At 35.6% G+C, this 16584-nt stretch overlaps 1 protein-coding gene and 1 pseudogene across 1 annotated transcript in view; one reads left to right on the plus strand and one right to left on the minus strand.

Annotated features, from left to right (window-relative positions):
- The window catches only part of COG5 (component of oligomeric golgi complex 5), a gene marked incomplete at its 5' end in the record, with an annotated part of 187590 nt that overhangs the window by 108862 nt on the left and 62144 nt on the right, over positions 1-16584 (plus strand). Inside the window, one exon of the mRNA XM_005862867.2 lies at positions 9629-9710. Coding sequence (XP_005862929.2) covers positions 9629-9710 — 82 coding nt within the window. The remainder of the gene's footprint in view (positions 1-9628; positions 9711-16584) is intronic.
- On the minus strand, positions 2199-2784 carry LOC102249299 (annotated as a pseudogene).

A 16584-nucleotide genomic window follows, 5' to 3' on the forward strand; every position in this document is an offset into this window, starting at 1 on the left:
TTTCCTTCGTAGTTTAAAATTTTAAATATTTTTTATATCATGTTGGGGATTTCCAAAACTACCTTCAAGTTTGGTGATGCATTAGGAGCATTCACAGCACTCAGCATATAGTCATGCTCGTGGCTATGATTTATTATAGTGCAAGTATATGGAGTAAAATTAGCAAAGGGAAATGTGCATATGGTGAAGTCTGGAGGAAACCAGGTGCAAGCTTCCTAGAGTCCTCTCCCCTTAGAGTTACACAGGACACCCTTCATTTCTCTGCCAATGAGTTGTGACATCAGACATGAAATGTCTTCCAGGGAAGCTCATTTTGAGCCTAGAAGACCAGGGTTTTCATCAGAGGTCAGGGCCTAGCACGTACCAAAACTCTAGATTTCCCAAAGGAAAGCAGGTGTTCAGCACACATTATTTGTACAAGCAGTTTATATGCAGTCAGCACTCCTATCAGTTAGAGAATCATGAGGATCCTCTCAAAATCCAAGATGCCAGGTAAGGACCAGTTTTGTAAGCAGGCATTTTTTTAAAAAAATATATTTTATTGATTTTTTACAGAGAGGAAAGGAGAGGGATAGAGAGGTAGAAACATCGAGGAGAGAGAAACGTTGATCAGCTGCCTCCTGCACACTCCCCACTGGGATGTGCCTGCAACCAAGGTACGTGCCCTTGACCGGAATCGAACCTGGGACCCTTGAGTTTTCAGGCTGATGCTCTATCCGCTGAGCCAAACCAGTTAGGGCTATGCAGGCATTTTTAACTACAGCAGTCTCAGACCTACTCTGTTAACTTTTTTCTGCACATATATTATATACCTACTTAAATTAACCTGCTTCATATTTGGCTTTTAATTATGTGAAAGAAACGATAAGATGCTTTTGCCAATTGGTACATAGTTATTAGTTTTTTACATTTCCTAGTAGATGGGATAACTAATATCGGGTCTTCATTATTATAGGCAAGCAACTGCACATGTAGTGTTAATCATTCATTTCTTCTTATTTTGGGCATCTTTCTACCCAAATTAATTTAGTCTTTAAATGGAGTGGCTTGGTTTCAAGCTTTTACTACCTAATCTTTTGTATATGTTTTGTTTCTTTTTAATAGTTTACTTAGTATTCTGCTAACAACATTAGAACAATTATAATGAACCCATTATACCCAAGAGAGTCTAAAAAATAAAAAAGGAATAGTGCCATTTAAAGAGGCTTATGTTTGTGATGTTATTGCATTGAGCAAAGTTTCAACATTAAAAACTCATATCAGCCTGGCCAGAGTGGCTCAGTGGTTGAGTGTTGACCTGTAAACTAGGAGTCTCGGCCCAGGTTGCGGGCTCAATCCCATGTAGGGTGTGTAAGAGGCAGCCAATCAGTGATTCTCTTTCATCATTGATGTTTCTCTCTCTCTCCCGCTCTCCCTTCCTCTCTGAAATTAATAAAAATATATTTTAAAAAACTCGTATCACTTCCCATCAACATTCAGTTATTATAGTGAATGGGCATTGGCAGCTTATGTGGATCAGGTTTTAAATGCCTGTGTATTATTATTGATTAAAAAGGATTATTAGGGCCCTAACTGGTTTGGCTCAGTGGATAGAACGTCGGCCTGCGGACTCAAGGGTCCCAGGTTCGATTCCGGTCAAGGGCATATACCTTGGTTGTGGGCACATACCCAGTAGGGAGTGTGCAGGAGGCAGCTGATCGATGTTTCTCTCTCATCGATGTTTCTAACTCTTTATCCCTTCCCTTCCTCTCTGTAAAATATCAATAAAATATATTTTTAAAAAAAGGATTATTAGGAATAGGGATATATGATTTTATCTTGATATATAGATATTAATTGTGCTATTAGGAACACATCAAGGTGTGAATAGGGCATAAGTGGCTTGAGTATAAAATAGAACAACCAATTATATTGGAAATACTAAATCTTAGGAACATAGTTTAAATGTGGAACCTTTTCAAAACTTTTCCTTAGTTAAGATAACTAATTTTGCTTCTGCTTAATTTAATAAATTTCCTGTAAATTTATAAAATTAGCTTATTATTTTCAGTTCATACTATAGTTTGAAAAGACACATTCATACCTATTAATCAGATTAATTATTTACGGCATTTAAGTGTGTAATATACTTTTTTCCTCTTCTATATTTTATGTTCTTTCTTTTCACCGAGAACAATATTTTATTTAGTCATTTTTATTTACAAATGAAACTCTGGGAATTTAAAATTAACACACTTGCCCGTGAGCTTCTTATAGACACCAGAAAAGGTTTCAACCTTGTATTCCACGTTGTTCTGCTGAGCTTTATCCGAATGAACCTTTATGAGCCAGCTGCCATCCAGTTTCATGTGGATTTTCTCACCCACAGTTTCACTGGGTAAACCAAGACCCCAGGATGGTATTGTGCACGGCTGTTAGGGTCCGGTTCCTGGGACTCTTTTGCTTATTCTTTGTCCGGCTTTGTTGAATTGACTTAGGCAGAATGGTAAAGACAATGTGCTTCCCACTTAACTTCTCCAACTTGCATACCAGCTGAACTTGTGTTTTCTGGAAAGACTTCAGTTGAGGAACTAGAACAAAGATTATCATAGCTTTCAAACAGCCACCAATTTCAGTTTCCTTGGTCGTTATTGGTTCAGTTCAGCTCCAGTAGCAGGGCCTTGAAGTCTGAGTTCATCTCCAGCCCCAGCAGAACCTGGGAGATGCTGGACTCGAACTCATCTGGCTTCTCACCATTGGGCTTCACGATCTTGGCACTCAAACTGAACATGGTCTTCTCCTTGGTGAACGCCCACCTGAGACAAGCTCTATACTGTATTTTCTATAGTTTACTTGAATGAGTAATTTCATTTTAAATTGGAATTTTAGACTTTATTTTTTACATATCAAAAGTCTAATTTTAGTATCTTTTAAAACAAGTTGAGTTACAGTATTACTATATAATCATCAATATTATTTAACATTTTGTTTGAAAGTGAATGAAGCAAATTATTGACAAATTATTCAGGATCCACATAGTCAAAAACAGGTTTTAGAGTCTCATCTATGGAATTAAGCCAGTTTAGCTATATGTGGGAGTATAGATATGATACTTCCATTTTCTAAGCCAGCAATTTTCATCATTGAACAGAATCTTGTAATCATGTGTGTAGGATGTATTAGGCTAAATTTGGTATGTGTTCAGCATTTTGAGTAGCTATAGTACTAATGAGAATTTTAACTATGAAAACTAATGTGTGTTTTTTCTTTTTTAGACATAGCAAATGATTTCATTATAGCATTCGAGACTGAGCAAAATTTTAGGACACCCAAATGTGAAATCTTTTTAATTTTATGAGAAAAAAACAATTTGTCTGTGCCATCTCAATATGATTTAAAAAATCAAGTAGCACCTTAGCCAGTTTGGCTCAGTGGATAGAGTGTCAGCCTGGGGACTGACGGGTCCCGGGTTCAATTCTGGTCAAGGGCACGTGCCGGGGTGGCAGGCTCAATCCCCAGTAGGGGGCATACAGGAGGCAGCCGATCTATGATTCTATCTCATCATTGATGATTCTATCTCTCCCTCTCCCTTCCTCTCTGAAATAAAAATATACATATAAATATATTTTAAAAAATCAAGTAGCAATAGTCAGTTAAGTATTTAACTCAGATATTATCTACAAAGATTCTTTATCTGCAAAGGTTAGATTTATGCTTTTACTTGTATAGGAACCAGATATTCTTAAGGGCCCTCTCACTATGGTATGCACAAATTCTATTGATGGAATTGTATTTTTTAAAAAAATTTAACATATAACATTCTTCTCCCCCTTTTTTTGTTTTTATAGAAAAGGTTTATATTGATGGAATTGTATTTTTTTAAAAAATTTAACATATAACATTCTTGGTATGCACAAATTCTAGATAAATTAGAAAAGCATCATTTTGAATGTACTATTGGGCCTGCAAAAAGTAAGAGAATCTCTGAGGGGCATATATACATATACATACACATATACATATACATATACAAACAGGTAAAGTGGTTGAAATTTTAGTGGGGATTTGTGAGGTATGTCATTACAAAACCTGGATTGCCCCAGGATCAAATGTTCATGTCAATGATAGGATCAGTCCAGTAGGTCTCTGGGGCTCTGAAAACATAGAAGAAGGCCCTGGCTGGTGTGGCTCAGTCGATTGGAGCGTCATCTAGCACACCAGAAGGTTGCAGGTTTGATTCTTGGTAAGGGCATATACCGAGATTGTGGGTTTGATCCTGGTGGGGGCACATATGAGAGGCAACAGATCAATGTTTCTCTCTCACCTTGATGTATCTCTCTTTCTCTGTCTCTCTCTCTCTCTCTACCTTCCTCTCTACATCTCCCCCTCTCTCTCTCAAATCAGTAAACACATCCTCAGGTGAGGGTAAACAAACAAATAAATATAAGAAGATAGAAGAATAAACCAGATAGTCTTGCACAAAGCTGATACCTGTGACAATGGCTAACATGATCCTCAGTAACAGTATTTCACTTTCACAAGAAACAAACGCAGATCGTCTGTGGAGGGAAGCATTTCTAGTTTAGCCATTAGGATTCTCCATGTATTAAGGTCAGCCAGATATGAGCTCACAGTAAAAAATCACCTAGCCTATAAATAAAGTAGAAGTATGACTGAGAGTCAGAAGGAAAAATAAAGACAATGCAAGACAGATTTTAGATTCCTAAAGAACTTTTATAGGACTTCAGAGTTTAGAATGATCTGCTGAAAACTTAAAATATTTCTACCTGATATATTTTAGAAATAGAAAAAATGGAATAAAAATGAGAAACAAAGTATTATTTCAAAAGACCATTTAGATAAAAAAGGAACCAAATAGAACATTTAGAAATTAAAAATGAAAGTATTAAAATAAAAAATTTAGCAGATGCATTAAACAGATATTAGCAGCCTAGCAGATAGAATTTATTAAATTATCCAGAAAATAGCATAAAGACATGGGTATGGAAAATATGAGAGAGTAAAATTTGTGGAGGATTAATTGCTGTTTTAGTATAAAACTAATTGGAAAAGGAAAGCCAACAAACAAAAAAAGAAAACCATATCATCTCAATATATGCAGGGAAAGCACTTGATAAAATCTAACATTCATTCCTGATAAGAACTTTTAGCAAACTAGGAATAGAAAGGAGCTTTCTCAACCTGCTAAAAGGCATTTATTAACAATGAAATGGTAAAATCATGCATAATGGAGAAGACTGAGTGCTTCACCCTAAAATAATATTGGAAGCCCCATATTTAATTATATCACCCAGAGGTAACATTTTTAAATTCACATTTGGAGATAGGTCTTCAAAAAAGTAAATTAAAATGGGGTCATTAGGGTGGACCTTAATCCAATATGACTGGGACCTTAATCCGTATGACTTCTTAATACGCACAAGAAGAGGAAATCTGAAACATACCGAAGGAAGAAAATTTGAATACACAGGGAGTAGACAGTTATGGACACTAGTATACAAGGCTTTGGATGGAAATAAATATATCCATTTATTTCTTCTCTGGATTAGTGCCTAGGAGTCTATTGCTTAGTCATATGGTACGTGAATGTTTAACTTTTTAAGAAACTGTCAAACGGTCTTCCAAAATGTTTGAACAATTTTACATTTCCCATCAGCAGTATATAAGAGTTACAGTTGCTCTATATCCTCACCAACACCAGTACTTGGTATGGTGAGTTCTTTTAAATTGGGTTTATTTCATATCTATCTGTGAAGTGTCTATTCAAATTTTTAGCCTATTTTTAAAACTCGGTTATCTGTTTTCTTAATGAGTTTTGAGTTTTTTAGACGTAAGTCCTTTATTAGATATGTGATTTGCAAATATTTTTGCCAGTCTAGGCCTTGTCTTATATTCTCTTATTGGAGTATTTTAGAAAGCAGAAATTTTTAATTTTTAGTAAGTCCTATATATCAAAATTTTTTTCTTTTATGAAAAGAGCTTTTGGTGTTGCATCTATGAAATCTTTGCTTATTCCATGGTCACAAAGTTTTATTGTTTTCTTCTATAAGTCTTAGAATTTCGGTTCAGCACTACTTGTTAAAAAGACTATTATGTCACCACTGAATATATGCCTGAGTATATTTTTGGACTCTATTCTGCACCAGCGATCTAAGTCTTTAACTTTTCACTAACCCCACACTTTCTTAAATACTGTAGTTTTATTAAAAGCCTTGTAATCGGATATTGTTAGCTCTCTAGTTTTGCTTTTCTTTTTCAAAGTTGTGTTGGGCTTCCCAGGTTCTTTGTATTTCTATTTGACTTTTGGAATCAGCCTGTCAATCTCTCCAAAACACCTATTGAGATTATAGATCAATTTGGGAAGAATGGACATCTTAACAATAGTAAATCTATCTACCCACAAGTAAGATACCTCTACTTATTTAGATCTTCTTTACTTTCTCTCAATAATATAGTTTTCAGATGTTGTTCATCTTTTAACAGATTTATTCATATTTCTTATTCTTTGATGTTACTGTTTATGGACTTATTAAATTTCAGTTCTCAATTACACATTACTAATTATATGTAAAAGTACTACAGAATTTTGTATATTGATCTTGTATTCTGTAATCTTGCAAAATATCACTTATTAGTTCAGGTCACTTTCTTGTAGATTCCATCAAATTATTTACATAGATGATCAATTCATCTATAAATAAAGACCATTTTCCCTTTCCAAACTGAAGTCTTTTTCTTATTTGTTGTACTAGGTGGAAGCCATTTTCTTGTTCATTGAATATTAATAGAATTAATGAGAGCCGAAAGAAATCATTGTTTTCTCCCTAATTTTAGGGGTGAAGCACTCAGTCTTCTCCATTATGCATGATTTTATCATTTCATTGTTCATAAATGCCTTTTAGCAGGTTGAGAAAGCGCCTTTCTATTCCTAGTTTGCTGAAAGTTTTTATCAGGAATGGATGTTGGATTTTTTTAAAAAGTACTTGGTAAAATTTCTGGAAGTGTGATTCTGTTTTAACAATCTCAAAGTACTTTGTCTTGATTTAACAAATGATATTTGAACTAATATTATCTCTTTTTAGTAGTTACTTTCTAAAATATGTACCCCAAGTTGAATGAAAAAATATTGTGCTCAGCTAAGTAGTAGTCATTCCAGTCTTAAAGCAAACAAAACAAAACTGTATCTATGTTTCAGGCCGTTCTCTTTTGTAATTGGCGAATTATATCCGACGGTTCTTCTTAGTCTGAGCATGCTTTGTCCATCATTTTGTTATGGTCACAGAAGTTCCTTTTTTATTTCAAAAGGTGATGATAATAATTGTAATAATTAACATTCATTGAGGGTTTATTTTATGTCAGGAACATAACTTTTTTTTTTTTTAATTAAATCTTTATTGTTCAGGTTACATTTGTTCCTCTTTTTTTCCCCCCCATAACTCCTCCCCTCCCAGTTCCCACCCCACCCTCCGCCCTCACTCCCCACCCACTGTCCTCATCCATAGGTGCACGATTTTTGTCCAGTTTCTTCCCGCATCTCCCATTCCCCTTTCCCCCCCAAGAATAGTCAGTCCATTCCCTTTCTATGTCCCTGATTCATTATAATCACCAGTTCATTCTGTACATCAGATTATTTATTCACTTGATTCTTAGATTCACTTGTTGATAGATGCATGTTTGTTGTTCACAATTTGTATCTTTACCTTTTTCTTCTTCCTCCTCTTAAAGGATACCTTTCAGCATTTCGTATAATACTGGTTTAGTGGTGATGAACTCCTTTAGCTTTTCCTTATCTGTGAAGCTCTTTATCTGACCTTCAATTCTGAATGATAGCTTTGCTGGATAAAGTATTCTTGGTTGTAGGTTCTTGGTATTCAGCACTTTGAATATTTCTTGCCATTCCCTTCTGGCCTGCAAAGTTTCTGTTGAGAAATCAGCTGACAGTCGTATGGGTATTCCCTTGTAGGTAATTGAGTCTCTTTCTCTTGCTGCTTTTAAGATTCTCTCTTTGTCTTTTGCTCTTGGCATTTTAATTATGATGTGTCTTGGTGTGGTCCTCTTTGGATTCCTTTTGTTTGGGGTTCTCTGCGCTTCTTGGACCTGTAAGTCCATTTCTTTCACCAGGTGGGGGAAGTTTTCTGCCATTATTTCTTCAAATAGGTTTTCAATATCTTGCTGTCTCTCATCTTCTGGCACCCCAATTATTCTGATGTTTGTACGCTTGAAGCTGTCCCAGAGGCTCCTTACACTATCTTCGTATTTTCGGATTCTTTTTTCATTTTGCTTTTCCGGTTGGGTGTTTTTTGCTTCTTCGCATTTCAAATCTTTGGCTTGATTCTTGCGCTCCTCTGGTCTGCTATTGGGTGTCTGTATAATATTCTTTATTTCAGTCCGTGTATGCTTAATTTCTAGTTGGTTCTTTATCATAGCATCGAGGGTCTCATTAGTTTTCGTGACTCTCTCCTCAAGTTTATTGACAGCTTCTAGCACATTTTTGCAAGCCCTCAAAATTGCGATTTTTAGCTCTATATCCTCCATTTCTGTCATGTTTTTTTGTCTCCGCATTTTTTATGCTTTCTTGGTGCACCCCCTAGTGGTCTTTGTGCGCAGTCTTGTTCTAGTTGAGCCTTGATTGTTGTAGTTAATACTAGAGGGATTTGACCACCAGGCCGACTGGCTGTGAGAATCAGCTGTGTCTGCTGCAGTGGGAAAACTTCTGTCCTCTGGGGGGGCGCTAATCTAGCCTTTGCCTGCGGCGATCCGGCAAATGGCTCTGCGCAGGGCTTGGGCGGGGCGGGCTCAACAGGGCGGGCGGAGGGAGCCGTTATGGTGCCCTCAGTCCTGTTCCCAGAGGCTCTGCTTCTCAGAACCCCCGGAACCGCTGCAAACCTCGGAGGGAAAGCTGCCTTCCAACTGATGCCAGACACTCCCGCTTCTCCCGTTTGGGTCCGAGTCCCCAGCGATTCGCCCGTATCTGGAGCTCAGAGTCTGAGACTCCCCCCTGACCGAAAACGACAACCGCGCTCTCAGCCACCAGCCCGCTTTGCGCGCGCACCTCCGCACCTGAGTTTTTTCCACACTGCGCCTCCTCTGAGCCTCGGTGTGCTGTTATTTTTCCTTCTAGTTGAAGAGTCTCTCCTCAGCCAGCCTTCCTGTGGTTCTGGGTGATGTCCGTTCCGTCTTTTAGTTGTATTTTTGAAGTGGTTGTTTGCAGCAGCAGTCTCCGGTGTTTACCTATGCCGCCATCTTGGTCTCTCCCAGGAACATAACTTTTACAGCCTTCTTAAATCTTCATAATTCTGCAGTGAAAATAAATAAAGAGGCAAAAAAAGGACAACAACAAAAAATCCTGCAATGCAGGTACTGTTATCTCCATTTTACAGATGGAAAGGGGCAGAGAATGAGTAAGCAACTTGCCCAAACTCACACATCTAGTAAGTAGAGCAGGAGGACTATTGTTTACCTGAACTTGAGATATGATCTATATTCCACTTTGTTACTTAATAATTCCATTGTTTGGTAGTTGCCTTAGAAATTTTAATTTCAATACATTGAAATACATTTTCACATTACATCTTATCCATTATAGTTTTTTAAAATTTATGAATAAATCTCTTTTTTGGGGTCACAGGATGGACAGTCTGAAATTTTATACACATTTTGGAATTCAGTTACTCAAGCACTTTACTCTCAATTTCAAGTGGCAACAAATTGTAAGTATACTATTTATTTTGCAAATTCACTTCTTTTTTTCTTTTTTATTGAATTTATTGGGGTGATATTGCTTAACAAAATTATACAGGTTTCAGGTACACAATTCCACAATGTAAATTCATTTTAAAATTGTTTAGTTACTTTAAAATTTAATGTCAAGAAGTTTTCCTCTATTAGTTTATAAAACATATTGTCATTTCTTAAGTTAGCCATATATTCAGTTTTATAAGCAGCAGATAACTTTTTTTACATTTTTAATATTTATTACTTTGAATAAAATTCTTCAAAGAATAAGTTAATTCTCCATAATTCAAGCATAGAGGAATTCTGTCTTAATTTTTCCTATGTGTAAAGGGTATAAAGAAATTGATGTTGAAGAATTTAGTTAATGCTTGTAGAATTATTTTCCTAACTAAAAAATATTAAAATATTTTCCTTATTGTTGAAAAAAACACACAATCATTTAGCCCTGGCTGCTATGCTCAGAGGTTAGAGCATTGGCTTGTGCAATGAAGGATCTTGGGTTCAATTCCAAATCAAGGAATCTCTCTCTTCCTCTCCCTTCCTCTCTGAAATCAATAAAAGTATATTTTAAAAAGGGGGAGGCAGCACCTGGGTTGCAGGTTCTATTCCAGCCTTGGTTGCGGTGCCTGCAGGGAAGCAACCAATTGATGTGTTTCTTTCATATCAGTTTTTCTCTTTCTCTCCTCTCTCCCTCCCTCCCTTTCACTCTCTCTAAGAACCAATAGAAAAAGTATCCTTGGGTGAGGATTAACAAAAAAAAAGAAGCAAAAGATTGAAGGAATGAACTGATGAAATACCTGTATCATGAATTAAAAGTTGCTTATCCAAATGTGATCCACAAAACTCTTAATTTGCTTTTGCCATGAAATAATTGTGCAGGATAGTTCTAAACAATGAAATATACAAACTAGCCAATACCTTATGAATGTTATTGTCTAATTACTGAATGTAAGAATATTGAATGAACCTAGGCTTTTTTAAGTGTTTTGAGAGTTTGTGTGTAGTTAAATTTTTATTCACAAACTTTGACTGAAAGTACCTAGTACATAAAAATATAGGGTGTCCCCTAAAAACTTATACATACTTTTCACCCATTATGAATTACAATGGGTTAAATCTGAAAAAAAGAAAAAAAGAACATTAATTGAGCTATCAGCTGTTAGTGTATATACATTTTGGGGGGACACCCTGTATTACCTAGTCACTGGCAACACAAGGTTGAATAAATCTCACTACCCACCTCCCTACTTCTATTTCTAGGGAAATATGCAACAAGGCTGTCTCCATACAAGAGGTCTCCATTAACGTGTGGCCAAACAAAACTTAAGCAGAGAATTTATTTAGTGCAGATTTATTTCGTTTACTTCTATAATCACACTACTCAGAGATACTTTACTACTAGTACATCTCCCTGCATTAGGTATCTGTTTTGGTCAGCTTCTTCTGAGATAATAATTCAATACAGTAAAAGTCACCAATTTTAAGCAGAAAATTCTATGAGTTTTGACATCTGTTTATATCCTTATTACCTCCATCACAATTGAGATATAGAACGTTTTCATCACTTCTGAAATTTTTCTCATGTACTTTTGTAGTTAATCTCCTCCCACCTTTTAGCTTCTGGCAACTATTGTCATATAAGTTAGCTCTTCCTAGATTTTCATTAAACTGGAATCATGCAGTGTGCCTTCTTTTATATCAGTACTAGAGGCCCGGTGCACGGCATTCATGCACTGCGGGGGCGGGGGGAGTCCCTCAGCCCGGCTGGCACCCTCTCGCAGTCCAGGAGCCCTTGAGGGATGTCCGCCTGCCGGCTTAGGCCTGCTCCCTGCCAGGGGTCCTTAGCACTGCCATCGAGATGGGAGAGGCTCCAGCCACTGCAGCTGCACTCGCCGGCCATAAGCCTGGCTTCTGGCTGAGCGGCGCTCCCCCTGTGGGAGCGCACTGACCACCAGGAAGCAGCTCCTGCATTGAGCGTCTGCCCCATGGTGGTCAGTGCACATCATAGCAACTGGTCGTTCCGTCGTTCAGTCAATTTGCATATTAGGGTTTTATTATATTGGATAATTATTTTAAGATGCATCCATGTTGTAGCATATATCAGTAGTGCATTTCCTTTTTATTGCTGATTTGTATTCCATTGTATAGATATAAACTACAATTTATCCACTCTTCAGTTGAAGAACAATTGGGTTGCTACAGTTTTGGGTTATTATGAGTAAAGCTAACTACAGTCATTTACTGACACATCTTTTTGTATACATATGTCTTCATTCTCTTGGGTAAATACATAAGATTGGGATTTCCTGATAATTTGATAAGTATGTGTTTAATTTTGTAAATAATTGCTAAACTATTTTCCAAGATATATGTACCATTTTACATTCCCATCAATAATTATGATAATTCCAATTGCTCTACATTTTTATCAGCCCATGATATTGTTAGTCATTTTAATTTTAGCTATTCTTGTGAGTGTTATAGTAGATTTTAATTGTGGTTTTAATTTCCATTAGCCTAAAGACTAATGATTTTTGACCATATTTTCACATACTTACCTACCATCTGTATATCTACTTTGGTTATGTGTTTGTCAAGATCATTGTCTTTTAGTTTAGTTGGTTTTTTAAAAGTTTATTGCTTATTCTATTATTAAGTATTAAAAGATCTTTATATATTGTAGACTCAGAGTTCTTTTTTAGATGGGTGTTTTACAAATATATCCCCCCCATCTGTGGTTTGCCATTTTATTGTCTTAACAATATCTTCCAAATGACAACAGTTTTTAATTTTGGTAAAGTCACATTTATTAATTTTTCTTTTATAATTTGTGGGAGTTTTTTTTATCGAAGAAATATTTGTCTAATTCAAGGCCAGAGGTATTTCCTCTTATATTTTATCCTAGAAGTATTACTAGTTTCTTTATAGTTAATTTGTGAATATGATACAAAGGTTAAGGTTAATTTCTATACTCTGCCTATAAAAATGTCTCCTAGGATTTTGATTAGGATTGCATTGACTCTACAGAGCAATTTGTGATGAATTGGCATCTTAACAATATTGAGTCTTCTGATCCACATTTGTGCTATATCTTACCATTGATCGGTTCTTATACATTGCCTCTTATCAATGTGGTGTACAGTTTTCAGTCTGCACGTCTAGCAAATCTGTTCTTAAATTTATTATGATTTCATGTATTTTGAATTTATTATTAATGATACTGTTTTTTAAATTTTTTCTTTAGAATTGTCCATTGTTAGAATGTAGAAATACATTTGATTTTTATGTACTGACCTTGTATTCTTGACTTTGCTAACCTTACTTATTAGTTCTAGTAGTTCTTGAAGATTTTTAAAATGATTTTGTGTATTGATGATGATATGGTCTACAAATACAAACAATTTATTTTTTAATCTAGCATCCTATTTTTTTTCCTTAATACACTGGCTGATACCTCTAATACAGTGTAGAGTTAAAATAGCTTCTACATTGCTTACTATCTTACTGAGATAGAATTCAGTTAACCTTTATATGATCTTACCTGCAGGTGTTTCAGTGATTCCCTTAACTACTCAGGATGAAGAAGTTCCTTTCTTTTTCTTGTTGTTTGAGGGAAAGTAGTTGATCTTTTTAATGCTTTTTTTTTGCATCCATTTAGATAATCAAATAGTTTTAGTTATTTTAATCTGTTAATATCATGAATTATGTTGACTTTTCAAGTTTTGAACCTGACTTACATTCGTGGATAAAACTCACATGGTCATGATTCATTATCCGCTTCACATGTTGTTGGGTTTAAATTGCTTTAAAAAAAAAAAGCCTTGGATCTTTAGTTTTCTTGTAATTTCTTTTTCCAGTTTTAGTATCAGGGTAATGAATACCTCAGAAAATATGTTGGGAAGTATTTCCTCCTCTTCAGTTTCTCAAGCAGTTTGTGTAGAATTAGTATTATTTTTTCCTTAAATCAATCTTTGGTCGAATTCACCAAAGAAGTTATATGGGCCTGGAATTTTCTCTGTGGGAAGGTTTTAACTACAAATTCAACTTCTTTCATAAGTATAGGATTATTTCAATTATTTCTTTTTGAATGAGCTTTGGTAGTTTATGTCTTTCAAAGCCTTTTTTTTTCAGTTTGTTGAGGTGTTCTGATTTATGGGAATAAAGTTGCTTTATGCTTCCTTATTACCCTTTGCATGTCTGAGGAATCTGATGTGATGTTCCATATCTCATTCCTGATATCATTAGTTTCATCTCTTTTTTCCTAATAATTATGAGTAGAGGTTTATTAATTTTATTCATCTTCTCAGAAACCAATATTTGGTTTCATTGATTTTTCTCTATTTTCTATTTTATTGATTTCTGCTCTTATGTATATTATATATTTTAATTTATTTGCTTTGGGTTTGATTTGCTCATTTTATTGTTTATTAAACCTAAGTTTAGATTATTAATTTAAACTTTGCTTTTCTAATTTAAGTGTTTATGCTAAATTTTTTTTCTACAGGCAGCATTTAGCTGCACGCTATTGTCACCTTATTTTCCCCCCCAAACATATGAAATGTTAAAAGAATAGTGAAATAACATCTATATATCTATGTCTTTGATTCAATAATTACTCAGAGTTGTTCAATGAAATGAGCATTTTTAGAGTCTGACATGTGTGCTTGAAAGTTAAAATTCATAAATTATTTTAGGAGGTAGTTTTTAAAATATTCAGGTGTAGTATTATATAAATACATTTTTACTAGTTCCTAACTTCATGATGAAAGTAATGGGTTTTCATGAGACCAGTCATCATCATGAAGTTTTCTTCACATTGTAAGCTGATTACTAATAAACCAGTAAGAAAATACAAGAGTAAATATGCCTACAAAATATGTAAGCATAATTACAAAATTTAATAAAACCTCAGTTTTTAGAATAAAAGAAAGCAAATGTAAAAGTCCATTTATGGCTGTTGCAATGTATCTGTTCTCAGGCATTCATTAAAACTGTATTTTATCACTTTAAAAACCTTTTTAAAATCTTCAAGCTGTTATAGTCAATATTTTATTTCTTGAATTAAATTTAGTTTGTACTTTGAATATCTCTTCTCTCAGTGAGACAGGAATGTACCAAAAAATAGCCTTTAGCATACTTGAAAATGTTAAACCTTTAACCATTACACCTTCCAGTATTGTTTATTTAGCACATTTGACCTATCACATTTTTTAGTAGAAATTGCCTAATGTAAACTTCATTTCAACAAGTCGTACACATATTAAGAAAATGTAACTCTAGGGAGTGAAACTAGAACAGAAATGCACTTACCACTAATTTGATCACCTATGTCAGTTCTAGGTCTGGTCAATTGGATTTTCTTCTCATTATAGATACATTTTTTTTCCTACTTTTCTGCATGACTAATAATTTTGACTGAGGTTTTTGATTAAATTTTGATTTGAATTTTACTTTGGTAGTGAATACTTTTATTTCCTTGTAAATATTCTTATTCTGGATACTGTCAAGTTACTGAGAAACATTTTGATCCCTTTGAGTCTTGCTTTTATGATTTAGTAGCAAAACCTTAGCCGTGTTTAGGGCTAATTATTTCTCACTGCTGAGGCAAGACTCTTCTTGGTACTCTACCAAATGCTGAATTTGAGATTTTCCAGCCTGGCTTTTGGGAACAGGTCTCTGAAGTTTTGTGTAACCGGTATAGTCTCTCTAAACTTTGCAGAGTTTTTTTCTCCCAGACTCTGGAAATTTCCTCACGTGCATGTGCTGATTAGTATTTAACTGGATACTCTCAAAGGGAACCATTTGCAAGTTTCTGCAGTTCTTTTCATGCATCTCTCTCTTCTCTGGTATTATGTCCTGTGTACTCTAGTGGCTTCTGTCTTCCTGGTCTCCTGGCCAGTAAGGGTAGATGGGTCTCTTTCCCTTCCTGTGCCATAGCCAGCCACTCCTGCTATGAAATTAGCTGTGGTGATTGTAGGGTGCACTTCCTTTGTTTTTGTCTCAGAAGGAATACTGTCTTTATTGCATGATGTTAAGTGTGTTTTGCGTTTTGATTGTTTTAGATAGAAGGGTAATTCTGGTCCCCGTTACTCCATCTTGATCAGAAACAGAAGTTTTAAGAACAGTGATTAAAAATGTAACTGATCCCTCCCGGTCTGGGACCCAAACCAAGGTCCTTCTGCCCAGTGCCTCTTGCACCAATAGAATGAGATGGAGTTTGGTAAAGTGGATCAAGGAATGGAGAAGGGTGAATTCTTGCTCTAAAAGCACCTTCTCCCTGAGTTGGGGAGGTTTGGGAGCCTGTAAGGGGTTCAGAGTAGGTAAGTGGGATCAAGGGCAATGATAAGGGTGGCGAGTTCTTAGAAAAGGTGTGACAACTTCTAGGAAAAGTTGGGGTATGCACAGTCCTGAAGGCTCAGTTTACACATGGCACCAATTGTGCCTAGCAATGTGCATCTCCTCCTCATCCCCCAAACCCCGCCTGGTTTTTAGTAAGTTAATGAAGACAAGTTTTCCAGAGAGTCAAAAGGGGGAGGAGAGGTTCTGCTTCCAGCAATCTGGAGCTGGCTGGTTCTGTGGTTGTTACCCCATTGTCTCAGCAATATCCTTCATACTTCTCTCTCTTTTTTAAAAATTTTTATTCATTGATTTTAGAACAAGGAATGTGGGTGGAAGGGAGAAAGAGAAAGAAAGAAACATTGATTTGTTGTTCCACTTATTTATACATTCATTGGTTGCTTCTTGTATATGCCCCGACCCAAGATCAAACCCACCTTGGTGTATCGGGATGATGCTCTAACTAACTGAACTTTCCTTTTTTCTATCTTGCATTTGTCCCTTTTTAAAATA

This window comes from Myotis brandtii, unplaced genomic scaffold (assembly GCF_000412655.1).
Source record: "Myotis brandtii unplaced genomic scaffold, ASM41265v1 scaffold17, whole genome shotgun sequence".
Lineage (NCBI taxonomy): Eukaryota > Metazoa > Chordata > Mammalia > Chiroptera > Vespertilionidae > Myotis > Myotis brandtii.